General features: G+C 38.0%; 1 protein-coding gene across 2 annotated transcripts in view; it reads left to right on the top strand.

Annotated features, from left to right (window-relative positions):
• ITPR2 (inositol 1,4,5-trisphosphate receptor type 2) overlaps positions 1-15163 on the top strand; it is a 283042-nt gene that overhangs the window by 114261 nt on the left and 153618 nt on the right. For both annotated transcript variants that reach the window (XM_062591989.1, XM_062591981.1), the window contains exons 23-29: positions 2314-2446; positions 3383-3440; positions 5016-5181; positions 7112-7285; positions 11990-12079; positions 12235-12360; positions 13696-13818. In XM_062591989.1, coding sequence (XP_062447973.1) covers positions 2314-2446; positions 3383-3440; positions 5016-5181; positions 7112-7285; positions 11990-12079; positions 12235-12360; positions 13696-13818 — 870 coding nt within the window. The remainder of the gene's footprint in view (positions 1-2313; positions 2447-3382; positions 3441-5015; positions 5182-7111; positions 7286-11989; positions 12080-12234; positions 12361-13695; positions 13819-15163) is intronic.

The raw sequence follows: 15163 nt of genomic DNA, 5'->3' as shown, positions 1-15163 counted from the left end.
TGAATTGACAAGGTATATGACACTAGTGTGCCTCTGGAGATAAAATTTTCATTTCGTGCTATTAGTAAGTTGTGGCACACATTTGTTCTGCAATACTCATGCACTGAAATAGTTTTTCAGTGTTTTCTATAAATTCTGCTGATCTGTTGGTACCATTGTCACTTTTGAAGGATTCCATTTATTCTGGATGCTTGTAAATGATTTAATTACCTTTATTACTCATCATCTGAAAGCCTATCAACTGGTTGGTTATCCTTAATACTCATACCTTAGTTCGATAGCTGGCTTAGTTTAAGACTTATGGTGCAGAACAGAGTATTATGAGGTTGTGTCACCTGAATAGGAGCTCTGGAAGGAAATGCCTCTCATTTCCATTTGGTTTTCTGACTGTCTGAGTTTCCCTCCATACAATCCAGCTATACTGGTTAATTTTACAATGATCGTTCTGGGACACCAGCTTCTTCTTGTATATTCTCTATCTGTTCATAGGAAGGAGAATCATATTTTTTATCATCCTTTCCTCTTTTACAGCATGTCCAGTGCAACAGCACCTGGGATTAGAGAGAACTTAATCCTAGGCTGTTACTTAATCTGTCATTTATTAGTTGTGGCTCAGTCTCGTGATCCAACTACTGCAGATTAGCAAATTTTCCTGTACTGGATGAGCCAATAAATATGCATACATAGGACTTTAGTTCACAAGCAGTACAAAATAACTGCCTTGTTTAATTTACAAGGAAGAAGATTAATTTAGATCAAATTACCTATCATTATTGTGCTATTACCCTAAAAAGTAAGTAAGCATGTTGTAGATTTTTTATATTGCTGTGCATAATTAGTAGACTGGTGATTAACTCTATTCTATTTTAATAAATATTGCAGTTTATATTATTTGGATTCTCAGTATATCCTCTTACTTCAAGTAAAGGCATTTCTTACTTAGCAATTTCCATTCTCCCATCAGCCAGAATTGAAACAGATGGCTTTATAGACTCAGTTGACTACATGTGGACTTGGTAAATTTATATTTTTAAATATCTTGCTTGTTCAATTATAGGATAACTTGGTCATGGAACCAAAATAAACCTGCTTTTCTTCTTTTCTGTTAGAAGTTTTCAGAGAAAAGATGATGCTTCTTAAACTGATGTTTTATTCTCTTTTGGATGGCATAATCCTAGTTACCCTAGTAAATTCTATTACAATACCCTAGGTCAGGGAAGCTTCTATGATTTTAATTAGAGATCAAACAAATAAGTTGCCACCATTTGCTATATCATCACCTGTCAGCTGAGTCATGGTAACTTAACATATGTGCTTTCATCCCCGCTGAATATGAAATAAAGTAAATTATCTTAAACCTCTTCCACTGTGTGCTTAAAATTACTGTGGGCAAAGAGCGTATGCATGGACAAATGCTGAGACTCAGGTGATAGGCAGTCAGTTGTTAAAGTGCAAAATATAATTATGTGTCTGTCCTTAAATTGGTACTAACATCTACAGCCAAATTACTTCCCTCACTATTCCAAAATAAAAGCTGTAAGCTTCAAAGCTTGAATCAAGTTTTTCCTGTATGACTTTAAGATTTCACAGCTGAGGAGCAGAGCACTAACACTAAAAAAAAAAAAAAAAAAAAAAAAAAAAAAAAAAAAAAAAAAGTTTTGAAGGGGAACTCTGCTACCACTGCAGGGTATACTAAGGCCAAATTTTTTTTTGCCACGTAATAGCAGTAATGCTAGGAGCTCAGGAGTGACATACAGTCAGCTCCTTGCATCCTTAGCTGATCACCAGCAAAGTACCAAAAAACAGCACCAGGCCTGTGCTTCACCTCTGGGAGTCCTCTAGAGTTAAACCTCTCTGCCCTCGGCTGTCAGGCATCTGAAAAGCCAGCACTGTGAGGGTGAGCGTGGAGCCCCGTGTCTTTACTGTCAACTGCGTTCCACTGCATATCTTCATGAGGTGATAGAAGTCCAGCTGAAACATGAAATAGCCTGTTGCAACCTGAGTGCAGACACGCTGATCCGGCCTGTAGGCAGAGAGGGCAAGGCAGCCACCGCCTGGAGCCCCTGGACAAATCCAGGCCGCTTCTTAGTATTCAGCAGCCAATGGAGCAGAATTCTGTACGTCTCAGGATCGTGGGAGGGAAGAATGAAATCACAGAGAAACTCTCTGGCAAACGTAATGGATTCATTTTGTGTCGTGGATGTATTTACTTAAAATCACCTTGTATCTCTGTCCATTCCACCCTAAGAAAATCTCAACCTAATGTACCAATGCGAGAAAAAAGATCTTGTTTTAAACTCTTTTTTTTCATAGTTTATTCTCAGTGTTAGACTGGATTATAGAATATCCTACATGCTGTCTATCTATAAGAGAGAGTTTGGGGAAAACAATGAAAACGTTGATAGCTCTACGGCCTCCTCGCCTGACACACCAGGGATTGCCTCAGGTAACTGTTCCTATTGTATTGCAACGTAAAATAAATCTTTTTAGACTACTGCAGTTAGAGTTATTTTAGCAAGCAATAAACTCGGCTACACTGGAAAGATGCACGTTGCTTGAAGTTGAAAAGCTTGTGATAAAATGAGAATCTTACAGTTTCCTGTAAAAAAAGAAAAGATATCTACTGGCTTGCTTTCCTCTAACAAAAATCCAATTCCTTTTTCCTGGACAAATTATTCTTTTGCTTGTACTCTTCCCAAAACACTTTGAGGTGATAAATGTAATGGAGAGTAGACCATAAAAAATGGTTGGGGATATATAGGATGCATTTAAACAGGGTGACTGTGGTATGGGAATGGAGTGGCTTTCCAGGGAGTCATCCGGTGCACAGAGAAGGGCTCAAAGGGCTGACAGCTGTCTGAATGACGAGCTGCAAATAGGAGAGAATTATTTTAGTTGGAGGTTCTGTAGAGCAGTAGGTGGCTAAGGAATATTAAAGTCCGAAGTAGTGAAGTATACTGAAGCAGTATGATGGTGTGGTAAGGAATTATGTTTATGAAAAATATTCTAAAGTTCTTGTGTTTCATTTTGCTGCTTTGAGGGGGTTGGTTGATCTAATGAAAAAGTAGAAGCTTCATATTCTGTGTTATTTTTGCATCGTGGTGGCTGTTTGTACAGCTTCCGGCACTGTGGAGCTCTGATCCATTACTAATATCTAGCTCTTCCTCAGTACTAGTAATACTCAAATAAATAAATAAATAAAAGGATGTGTCCTGCGTCCTCCTTGATGACTCTTCCAGATAGGGAATTTAGTCTAGCTAAGGAATGTAGGGTTAGGCCTTTGCTTGGTAACATATACTTTAAAAGGAATAGAATTTCTTTTTGCTGTGCAGACTAAATTATGATCACTAGCTTCTTAAATTTTGTTTTGATTGTTTTGCAGCAGTTGTTCCTGACATAGATGAAATTGCAGCTCAGGCTGAAACAATGTTTGCTGGCAGGTATATTCTCTGAAGTTTACTTCTCTACATGTATCCCTTCGATCATATTGCTATTTCTCATAGACAATCTCCTTTTATTATGTGTGTGTTTTCATATCACTTTCTCTTTCTTTGGCCTATTACATAGCCTACACACAAACAGAAAAGTGACACCTTCCATTGAATACCAGAGATTAGGTGTGTGGTACCAGCACCATCAACTCTAGACCTGGGTTTCAAACAAGCAAAGAGCCCAGTGGGTATGGCTGGTAGTGGGACTAGAAATGATCACCCTTTTGATCCCCTTTGGTTGCGAGAGAATTGGTAGAATGTTTCTGGCATGTTCCAAAAGGTAACTGGGGGATGTTGTACTCGTGTATTGGGCTAAAATACACTAAGTGTCTATTTCTTCCTATAATGCCTCACATGGGTGCTTTTAAAGAAAGACTTTTTCTGGTGTACCTTATGATTGTAAGTCAAAAACTTGGAGTAGTCAGTTACTGGTGACCCTCAGTACTTCTCATGGAAAACATGAACTGTTATCAATACCTCTTGTATTTGAAATTACTGTAAGAGTTATGTCAACAATACACTGTTTCATGTGACTGCACAGATAACTGTGGACCACTTGTCATGATCTTCTGGACCACCAGAGGCCTGTGGATCACAAGTTATTCTTGCAGAACTTTGCAGAGCTTTTGCAGTGGTTTCAGCTTTGCTAGGAACACAAACTGAAAAAAATCCACACTGGAAAGTTATTACCAGTATGATTATTTTGGTTTAGTTTTACTGGTGTATTCATGATCATACCAGTAGGAATGATTCCCATTGAGACAAGGCCTTAGACTTTAAAGTTTTTCCTGGAGCTAGGGAGAAAGAGTCGCAAGATGGGTGTTCTGATCTTTCCTCTCTGGTCCCTTATGTGTTCTCTTTCCTTATCAGCAAGAGCAGTGCCTCCAGCCCTCTCCCTGAACTCCCATAATGTAAAACAACACATAGCCCTTGGCATATGCATCTTTAAAATGAACAGAGAGACGGAATGATTTCTTGGAAACATTATTTCTGCTTTGATATGTTAAGTGTAAATCTGCTTTCTGTCGTTCCAGATTATAAATATGATTCTAGAAATATGATGCTTTTGGCAATTCTTACTATTTTTGAGCTTATTTTTTCTTAAAGGAAACTTTAATAGCAGCTGAAAGGTGAAGGAGTAAAAAAGATGAGGCCAAATTAATCTCTGATGAAATGCCGTTGACTTCAATTAGCTTGGATTGGGGATGAGGTTGGCACCACTTATCCAACACATAAATGAATGTTTTTGCAATATGGATTTTAATCACAGTGTTTGACACATTTCATACATATTAACTTTCACCCATAGTGTCCATTCTGCTATAAGATTGCCACAGGAGCAAATAACCATAGGATTGAAGTCTTCATAAAATACATTAAAACGGTATTCATAATTTGCATCCCAGAATGTATTCTACTTGGTTTTAAGAGCTCTACCAAATGAAGACTCTGTATGCAGGCATATTTATGTCAAAAGCTTTTATTTATTTTTATTTGGTGTTTTTTCCCCCATTTCTGTTGTAGAAAAGAAAAAAATGCCGTTCAGCTTGATGATGAAGGGGGCAGAACATTTTTACGGGTCCTCATTCACCTCATCATGCATGACTACCCTCCTTTGCTCTCAGGCGCTCTGCACCTGCTATTTAAGCACTTCAGCCAGAGAGCAGAAGTTCTACAAGCATTTAAACAGGTATGGGCATAGCATTATTGTGGGGAAGTGACTGTGGGGGTAGCCTTTCCTGAGGTTGCTTTTCTTACTAAATTGCTGTCTGTAACATGACAGTGTTATTTCCTTAAATGTCCAAATTCAGTGGAGATTTCCTTCTATGAGAGCTGAACATATGTGCTAGCATATGTTCTAGCTATGTGCCCAGAAATGATGATTTTTGGCATTGGGTCCGTTACTGGCAATGCAGGTCCATGGTGACAGGTGGAATGCCCACATTGCAGTGAGGCGTGATGCAGTGATCTCTTAGTGATAGAGTTATCACCTCATGTGCTGCAAGCAGTACACCCATGTCAGCAATGAGACTTCCCTGTCTTCAGAGCTACCTTGATAGGGTAAAGTTGTGTTGGTATAAAAGTGATATTTTCAATTCTGATTCTGATTCAGGTGCCTTTGCATTGTGCTCTGCTGCATGATACAGATTTGCGCAAATAACAGAAAGAGAGCAACAGAGCCAGGCTTATTTTCAGCTTTTGTTCTTTCTTCTCCATAGCAGTTTGTACATGCTGCATGTGTCAGTGGATTAAGATTAGGATTAGAAAATCTCATTTTATGGGGCTAGGGGACAGAAATCTCTGTTACGTGACCCTATAACATATGTTGTTAAGACTCTGATGTTTATTTCAGGAGTTCACTAGCATGTTGTCTCATCATTATGTAGGAGGTGGAGGTTTCTCTTCTTTAAAAGCAGATGAATGATAAAGAACTGGAAAACTTTTAATATTTCTGCAGAGTTACATTATAGTCTCCTGCTAGGATATTAAAGAGGGACCATACTAATTAGGTGCATAAATAGCTGCTGTTCCCAAGTAAGCAAGGGTTGAGTAGCTTAACATGTTTTTCTAAAGGAAGGAAAAGGCTAATTGGCAAATAAAAAGAAAAGCCTGTAAAGAGCATGCAATATGAATGTCTGTGGATAACTGGAATTCATAAATTGTGTAAAATAACAAGATTTTATCAAGCTTAGAGAAAAGAAGATGAAAACTCTGTATTATAAAATAGTGAATACTTGCCTACGAGTAGTGTTTTTTTTCTAATGTTCCTATCAGTGTTCTTATCAGTCATGTGGTCTTAATCTTTTAAATAAGTTTGATTCCTTAATAGTGTTTATTGATTTACTGAAAAGATTATTGTTAGTGTTTTGTATAATATCTTCATTAATAATCTTGGGAGAGCAAAGAACATTACAAAGAGAGGAAATGTATAGATCATATGAAACCAGGTATTATAATAGCAGAGAGAAGAAAGAACAGATAATTTGAGCAGTACAAAAAAGAAAAAAAGGCAACATTGATCTTAGTACGAGGCAAACACTCAGATGGTGGGAAATTACATAAATTAGGAAAGTCAGCTCTATGAGTTACCCAGACAAATTTTTCTAAGCTGGACTAACGGTGATGGAAAGAAGTATATCTATCTGTTAATATTTCATTATTTTGATGTAGATGATCATTAAATTTACTCTACATTTTGACTCTTCTTTGGATGTCCTGATTCCCTGTCATATCAACCCTATTTTCATTTGAAGTACTGTGCTGATAGGATAAGCTATTGCCTGTTGTATTATTTTAATACAATGAGGATCATAATCATAGCATCAATGCTAACTCTACACAGAGCTCAGGAGCTTGTAAATATGTGCTTGTGCTGAAAATATTTTGCAGTGATTTGAAGAAGGAGACAGAAGGTTGTGAATACTATATCTATCCTGCTTTGGGTAACCACAGTCCCAAAGTTATAGATTTTTGCTGAGTGGAGACTAAAAAGACCACATATACCATGCTTCAGTTTAAAAGGGAAGGTAACCTAAAGCATGGTAACTATCAAGCAAATTTCCCAGACATAACTACTGGTGCTACTGCTGTAATAACTTTACAGTTTGCTGTATTTCCAGGTTCAGTTGCTGGTGTCTAATCAAGATGTGGATAACTACAAGCAAATCAAGGCTGATCTTGATCAGCTACGTCTAACTGTAGAAAAATCTGAACTATGGGTTGAGAAGAGCAGCAATTATGAGAGTGGAGAGGTGGGCGACAATCAAACCAAAGGGGGAGAAGAACCAATAGAGGTGGGTTTAAGTCTTTTGCTATTTGATTTTTTTATGTGTAAGTAAGTTTGTTCATTAAATTACACGTAAGTATACTTGTGTGTAGTTTAATGAACAACAGCAAATTTGTGATTTGGTTAATCAAAATGCCAGAGAGTTTGCAATATTCTGACCGAGCTTTGGGAGACACAATAGAAGATAAAATGCACTTTAAAGATATGTTCAATATTCTCTCCTGCTCTCTTCCATAACTGTATTCTTATGTCAGAGTTGCCTTCCTTTTGATCCAGTGAGCAAGTCACAGTGTATGACATCAGTCTGCGGCCATGGAGCTGATCTAGGGATTATGCACTGGCAGTTATGTTGTCTTGCTGAAAGAATGGATGAGTAGGCCATATTTGTTCTTCCTAGAGGAAAGGAGCACGATCAAATCTATATTTTTAAACATCGTGAGTAAGCGTGCTTTCCTCAGTACATAGGAATGACTTAAGAACACTGAGGTTTTGAAAGCTAGCAAACCTCTTTTTTGACCTTTGATTTCACAGAAACCTTTGGTTTCAAATTCGAATCTGGAACCATGAAAATATGATTTTATTTGATTTGATTTTATTTTTCAGTGAAAGCTAATGAAAGAGGTCCTCATGTAATTGCGTAAAAGTCCAGTGTGAGTATTTAAGAAAATGCCAAGTATGGCAAAATTTGCTATGGTTAAGGTTAATAGGTATAATAGTAGAGGTTAATAGGTATAATAGTATATAAAGCAGGCTTTCATGCCAGTATTTAATCCTACATTTCCATTCTGAGCAATGGAAGAGGGGAGAGGCCAAGAACTACAATTTCTGATGCAGCACTTTCAGTGTTCTCTTTTGTGGTAGAGGGTCTCCCCTAGTTGCAAGAAAATGAGCAAGGAAACAGGCAGGAAAGTTTTGATTAGGAAGCAAAGTTGAGGTTATACAGGACTGTGAAGCCCGTGCATTGTGGACAAGTAGGAACCACTGAGAAGACACAGCATCTTTGTAGATACCCATGAGATACTGTTGGCTTTTCAGATGGAAAAACAGATTCTTTGTGGCTTCATAAGATGGAAAATCCAACACTTCAAGGAAGAATCCTGATCACTCAGGACAGTGTGGGTTCTAGTCTTTCCCTGATGTAACTTAGCTGAATTTAATGGTGTCAAAACTAGGAAGAATCTGTACTTTGTGAGCTTAAGTGTGTTGGAATTCTTCATAGCATAGCTCTAGTAAGATAGAAAATGGCCTTTTATGTTTTCAGTGAATGAAAAGGTAATAGGAAGACAGGATACAGAATCACTGCAGGATATTATGATTTTTTTCAGATAGGATGCATTTTTTTTTAAAGTACAGTAAGACCCTTTTATTCCTACAAATAGCTCTGATGGCAAAGAAATGACAGGAAAGGGGGATCAAACAATGTGCTTAAAACAGAAGCATCTCTAAATGGATTTTTTCCCATAAGGCATCAGTGGGTCTCTATGGATTAGCAGGACTTCTGTAGATACACAATAGTATCTCTGACAGATCTGGGAGAGTATTGTATCGGAACAGTAATACGTAGTCTGGATCTGGCTAGATCAACTGGTGGTAATTCCAGCAGAGCTGCATCAATTTGCACTGGCTCAGAATCTTGTCCATTATTTTTCCCCTATTAAATTAGCCTTTGATACGTAGGAAATGCTTTTACAAAGCAAAACTACATTTTATAGTGAATACTTTCTTTGAGATCTTGAAGAGGACTTGAGAGGTGAGGTGCTAGTCGTAATCTGCAATATGTGAAGCAGGTGGCTAACTTCAAGAAGATAAATATCCCTGTGAGATCCCATGCTTCCTTGGAATGAGTGGTCTGTACTGAGCTAGATGAACCTCTAGATCCTTAGGGAGTATGTTGCATTTGTCTGTGCTTAATTTATCCCAAGCAACATTTAAACGTGTACAGGGGCTTAAATTGCATTCCAGATCTTATGTTAACCCCCATTTTTTCTCATCTCTGAGGCCCATTGCAAGATTGGTTTAAGATTTTTTTTTTAATTCTGTGTATTTCTTTGCCTTCAGGCAAAGTCTTTTAGGTTATTTTTTTTCAACCTCTCTTTCATACCTGGGGGGGCTAGAAAATGTGACTCCAGAAAGTGAATTTGTGGCAAAAATGCTAGATTCTTCAAAGTAAAATATCCAGAGTTCTCCATGGCAAAATGATAAATCATGCATCCTTGTAGGATCGTCTTGATAAGAACTGCAAATGAGAATTATAAGAAAGAGTAGTTGGAGTCAACAGGTCAAATGTGGATTAGGCACCACCATAACAACAGGAAGAAATGCTAAAATTGGTCTCATGTAACTGAGCCCTGATTCAGAAAGGAAAGATAGATAAAGTCTTTTTATTTTGCTATCTCTAGCGAGGATGTTTGAATCTCTGTAGGTACCATGGCCTGTGGAAAGTGTGCTTGTGTCACTGGAGAATGGGTTGGTGGTATAGCACCAGAAACATAACTCTGAGAAGGAGAAGTTTAAAGTCTCAGTGTAAGGATTCTTGGGTGAAACTGAAACACAATACAGGAGTGCTGGTACTTTAAGTACCTAGTGTTCCCTTGCTATCCTCTCTTTCTAGCCTTTGGCAGTTTGATTTGGTCCTAGAAATGTTTTGGAAGATGTTTGTTTAAACTTTTCATATAGGTGAAGGTTGTGAACTGAAGCCTGAGTGCTCACTTCTGAGACAGCTCCTCACTCCCCAAGTAAGTAAATACAGCCTGGGGAGGGTCAAGCTGTGCAACCCTGGTGCTGAATAGCGCCTCACTCAGTTGCCCTGGCCAAATGAATGAGACTATTTCAGCAGTGGAGAACTGCTCAAATCTACCTCTATTTGGGAATTGTAAAGAAAGGGTCACAAAATGAACAGAATGATATTCTGGTTGCTTGTTGATTTTATGATGGAAGGAAGTAGTCATTTTCAGAAAATGCCTTTTCCGTACAGTGGGAAGAGCTATTCAGAAGAGAAGCGTGCTCAGTGCAAGCTCTCTGACTTTCTGTGCCCTATGGGAAAGCGTGACAGTGAATGTCTATCATGGGGTATAACAAGGAAAGATATGCAACTGAGTGGCTCTGATATCCCAGTGGTGTGATAATCTCTAGATAACTACGTCGCTGGAATACTCTTATGGGTTCAATAAACAGGTTTTTATTTTGTTGAGAGAAAGGATAGATTCAGCAGTTTAATGCTGATCAGCACTTCCAGATAAGACCTATAGTTCACATAGATTATAAAACTGCTTTGATTGAGGAAGAATGCTGATAAAAGTAACAGGTAAATTAATCTTGGTTAACCCACAATCCCAGAGCAGAAGAGAGTGGTTAATTATTGCAAAGAGCCTGAAATATCTTGCAAAGTATTGATTCAAACAGCTAGAGAGAAGGTAGCTTGCATACTAACAAACCTAAACAAATAAAAATCCACTGTTGTTGCATAGATCAACATGACCATGCTGAACAGCAGGGCTGACACTTACAAACAGCTTGCATGGCCACGTGGTGCAGCTGTTCTTGCCCTGCTTGAAATGCAGACCAGATGGAATTTATAGGACTCCTAATCTCCACAATCAGCTAAGAAAGTTCAGAGCAAGATTTCAAGTGTTGTAAACATTCAGATGGATTTGCACATGTGTATTTTAGCATAATTCTTGTCACTAAGACAGTAGGAATTTTGAGTACAGGACAAAACTCAGAAACATATCTGTTTGGTTCTTTTTTACAGTATTATATTACTTTACATCCTCGTGTTTATACCATGAGGGAGTTTCGAGATCTCCTGCAGTTTTTCTTCCTTGTTTAATGATTTCAACATCAAAAGTCCTGTCTTTCAAGTCTTTGTCTTTCCAGACAAGAAAGGCTAACCGTAGCTGGCAGCATAAAAATCACTGCCCTTAAACTGCCACTGTACTAAGTGGGATATTTATGTAGATATTCTTCGTTTTTTTGTTTGGGATGTGCATGGAGAGTTGGGAGGTGTTGGAGGCAGTTATTTGCTGACCTAACTTCTTTTATTTATCATATTCAGCTGGGATTTTCTAAGAGCCAAGGCTCAGAGCATACAGTATCATTACTGGATGTCACAGTTTAGCAAAAGGTCTTTGTTTTTTGTTTTATGTTCCCTTCCCTCATTATCCAGAGAGAACTGAAACGTCATCTTTCTGGGAGGAGCATCTCTAATTTCCATATGCTACTTGTTCGGGTACTGTTGGAAAGAACCCCACCCTACTTATCTCAACTGCAGAAGTTGTCTTCAGCTCTTTCTTCAGATTTTTTGTATTCACGTAAACTGACTGTAGTCTTTTCCAGCTGTGTTAGAGATGTTTGGAACAAGGGCTGACTGTTGAAATACTCATATGGCCTCCATTCTCATATTGTCTAAGTTCCTTGGAATGCCTAGTCTATGATGTAGGGACATACTCCTTTTTAGGAGGCTCAGAAGCATGAAGACATGGAATAATTGTCTCAAGTCATGTCGGAAATTGAAATGGCAAGGACTTCAATGTAAATCTTTTTGACTCACTGAACAGTAACTGGTGGATGATTATTGAAGATTTTTTCTTTATTATCTGTTATGTATCTGTTCCCTGTGAGCTGTTGTAATGCTCCTTCTTAACTTGCTGTTAACAATTAGTTCCTGTTGAGGAAATTGCAGTAGATCCTTGTTGTGTGTTCTTTGTTACAGGAGCCAAATATTTTGAGTCCAATACAGGATGGGACCAAAAAACCACAGATAGACAGCAATAAAAGCAATAACTACAACATTGTTAAGGAGGTTGGTATGTCTTCTGAGAAACTTGCTTGACATACTGGTGTAATAAGTAAATTAAGTTGTTATTTTGACACATGCTATTTTTGCTTATGTTTTTGTCTGATATCGCTACTTCTTTGTTTTCCTGCTTTCTTATTTATTTATTTATTTGTTTCTAGATTTTGATTCGACTTAGCAAACTGTGCATCCAGAATAAAAAGTGTCGGAATCAGCAGCAACGATTACTGAAAAACATGGGTGCCCACTTGGTGGTCTTGGACCTTCTGCAAATACCCTATGAAAAGGTTATTCTCATTATTTCTGCTGTAAATGACATGAAGTCAGTAAAGGAAATGCCCCCAAAACAAGGAACAATGAAAAAAGATATGTCAGCTGAATTCAGTGAACTGTGACACAAATGTAAAATGATGATGTCATTTTCTACCTTAAAAATAATGGGTGTGGGCCTAGGTTTAAATGTGGCTGCCTCCTTAGAGAGGATTTCATTAAGAACTTACTGTTTCCTGCCTCAAGTACCCAGATGTCACTTTGCTAGGATCCCATTCCTGAAGCTCACAAACCTTAGTACTGCAATCACTGCACAGTAGGAAGTATGGATTTAATGAATTCCTGGCAGGGTGTCTAAATACCACTGTTAGGTACCGAAGTGAGTGCTGTTGTAGATACGTAAGATGGACAGTTAAAGATTCAAGGACCAAACTTGAAATAATTTCAGTGTCTCTAATGGCAAGGCTCTTATTACTTGCAGTTGCAGGTTTTTCAGAATATGATACAATTTTGTCCAGATTTAATGACACTGAGCAAACAAATGAATCATCTAGATATTCTTTATATAAGTCAGTCTTACTAGGTATTATTTGAAGCATTGGAAGGAGATAAAACCTCTTCTAGACTCTGATTCCTGAGTGTTATACACTAATGTTTTAATATGGACACTGAGTTCAACTTTCTTTGGTAAAATACTTAGCATTCGTGCTTGTTCGTGTATATGGTTCAGCATATCATTGTTAAAGTACTATATGAGAGGAATACAAAATGGGGATGAAACTAGACATATATATTTGTGTGGGAGTATGTGCATGAGCATATATATCTAATTATATAAATGCCAAAGCTTTTCAAAAGGTCATAATCAACGCAGGCTAGGAGGTATTTAGTGTTTTTGAAAATCAAGCCACTGATCAGATTTTAACTGGGAAATGACAATGACACAGTAGGAAACCTTACCTTGAGTTTAGTAGTATCTGCAATATGTTGCAGTTATTACATTGCTTTTAGTAATAGAACTAAAAAACCTCCTCTTCCTCTAAAAATTTATGGAACAGTGGTAACTACAGGCTGAGCAATGAGACCTCAGGCCATGGGAAGTGGAAAGAAACATTGGAAACTTCAGCGTGTTGGGCCATTGCTAGTGATTCCCTATGGTCAGGTGGGTTTGGTCTAAGGTGTAGTCACTCATGGACTCTGAAGGAAACTAGAGCAGTTCTTGCCAGAGGGAGAATTCCTGGCATGTAAAGGCTCAAGAAAATTGGTGTGTTCCTAGCTGAGTTCATATTGTGCAGGATTAACAAGTATGTTTAGATATGTCCAGCTGATGTTTTTGTCTTTTCTTTCTGCAGAATGATGAAAAGATGAATGAAGTTATGAATCTGGCCCATACTTTTCTTCAGAATTTCTGCCGAGGAAATCCTCAGAATCAAGTTCTTCTCCACAAAAATCTCAATTTATTCTTAACTCCGGGAGTAAGTATTTCATTTTAAGGTTAATATTGTAAATGAAAGTAAATTTGGGTTCAGTGACAAATGACAATGCTAAATAAATAACTATGTTAAATTATACCTTCTCTGCCTTCTCTTCTCTCTGTTTTCTTTTCTCTCCCTTATCATGACTCTTTATTTCATTGCTTTTAATGTTCCGTTTTTGAAAGTGGAAGGCAATATTATCTGTGGGGTTCATTGGAAGTATCTATGAGCATGTGTCATATCTTTATATCATATTTGGGTTGATTCCAATCTCATTCACCCTCCCTCACTCACATCTGGACTATAAGTTGGGGAGAAGATGCTGTGGCTATGCTGACGTGAAACTTGTGTGAGAGCAGAATCGGACCCATGTGTTTTTGCTGATGATGTTTCTACATGCTTCAACTAAAGTTTGATCTTCTGTAAAATCACTCTTTATGTTAACCCCTTTGTTACAGTCCCCATGCTTTTTGATTTGTTTCATTAAAATTCAAGTATGTAGGTGTGTGTTGATATACATATAATTATCTGACACCTTACTGGGTGGAAGATCTGCTACTGAGCAAAACACACTTTTATTAGAAAGAGGATAAGTATTATTAATGTAGACTCCTGACCTGAGTACATTATTCCAGGAAACATTTGTTCTGTCTTTTTTTTAATTCATGTTTTTTCTGTGAATTAGTGAAGGATGTTGAGCTGACCATTGCAGAGACTAGAGACCAATTTGATTCTAACATATGACACTTTACTCAGGTGCTAGGTATAGAGCCTGCCTGCACTTGCATTTCTGTTTTGGTTCAGATCAGGAGAGTGCTTCTGAAGCTGATCTTCTGATCATCCCTTCTTACTATGTTTTTGCTCACATTGCAGAATAAATTTAGTGTGGATTCCTTTCAGATAACATTAAACAAAGAAGTGTGCTCCAGGAGCACACCTAATCCTCCTGAGCAGTCAGCCTAAGGGACTGAACCAGAGCAAATTTGAAACAAAAGCCCTCAGGTTGCATATAGTCTGGATGTGGGGTCTCAACAGTATCCCTTTCTCGCTACAGGTCTGCTCCTGTTGTACCATACTACTCACTGATATAAACAGCCTTAGGCTTCCTCTGTAGTGAAAGAGGAAAGAGAGGTGCCATAAGAGAGTGATTAGATTATATGTGCAGTGATTTGTCTGCTGGAAATGCCTGCCTCTCTCTGCCATGAAGGGAGCCAGAAGTAGCCAAGAATCTAATTTGGTTGCCTCAGTGAGAAGTTGGAGAATGGGTGGGATGGTGATCTTGATTGTCTTGTATCCCAAAGTCCATCCAGAGTGCTCTAGCAGTGTCTCTGTGTGTGTTTTTGTC

The sequence above is a fragment of the Rhea pennata genome, chromosome 1 (assembly GCF_028389875.1).
Source record: "Rhea pennata isolate bPtePen1 chromosome 1, bPtePen1.pri, whole genome shotgun sequence".
NCBI classification, from domain to species: domain Eukaryota; kingdom Metazoa; phylum Chordata; class Aves; order Rheiformes; family Rheidae; genus Rhea; species Rhea pennata.
Note: the sequence above shows the minus strand (reverse complement) of the source record. Positions and strands in the feature narration are given on the sequence as shown.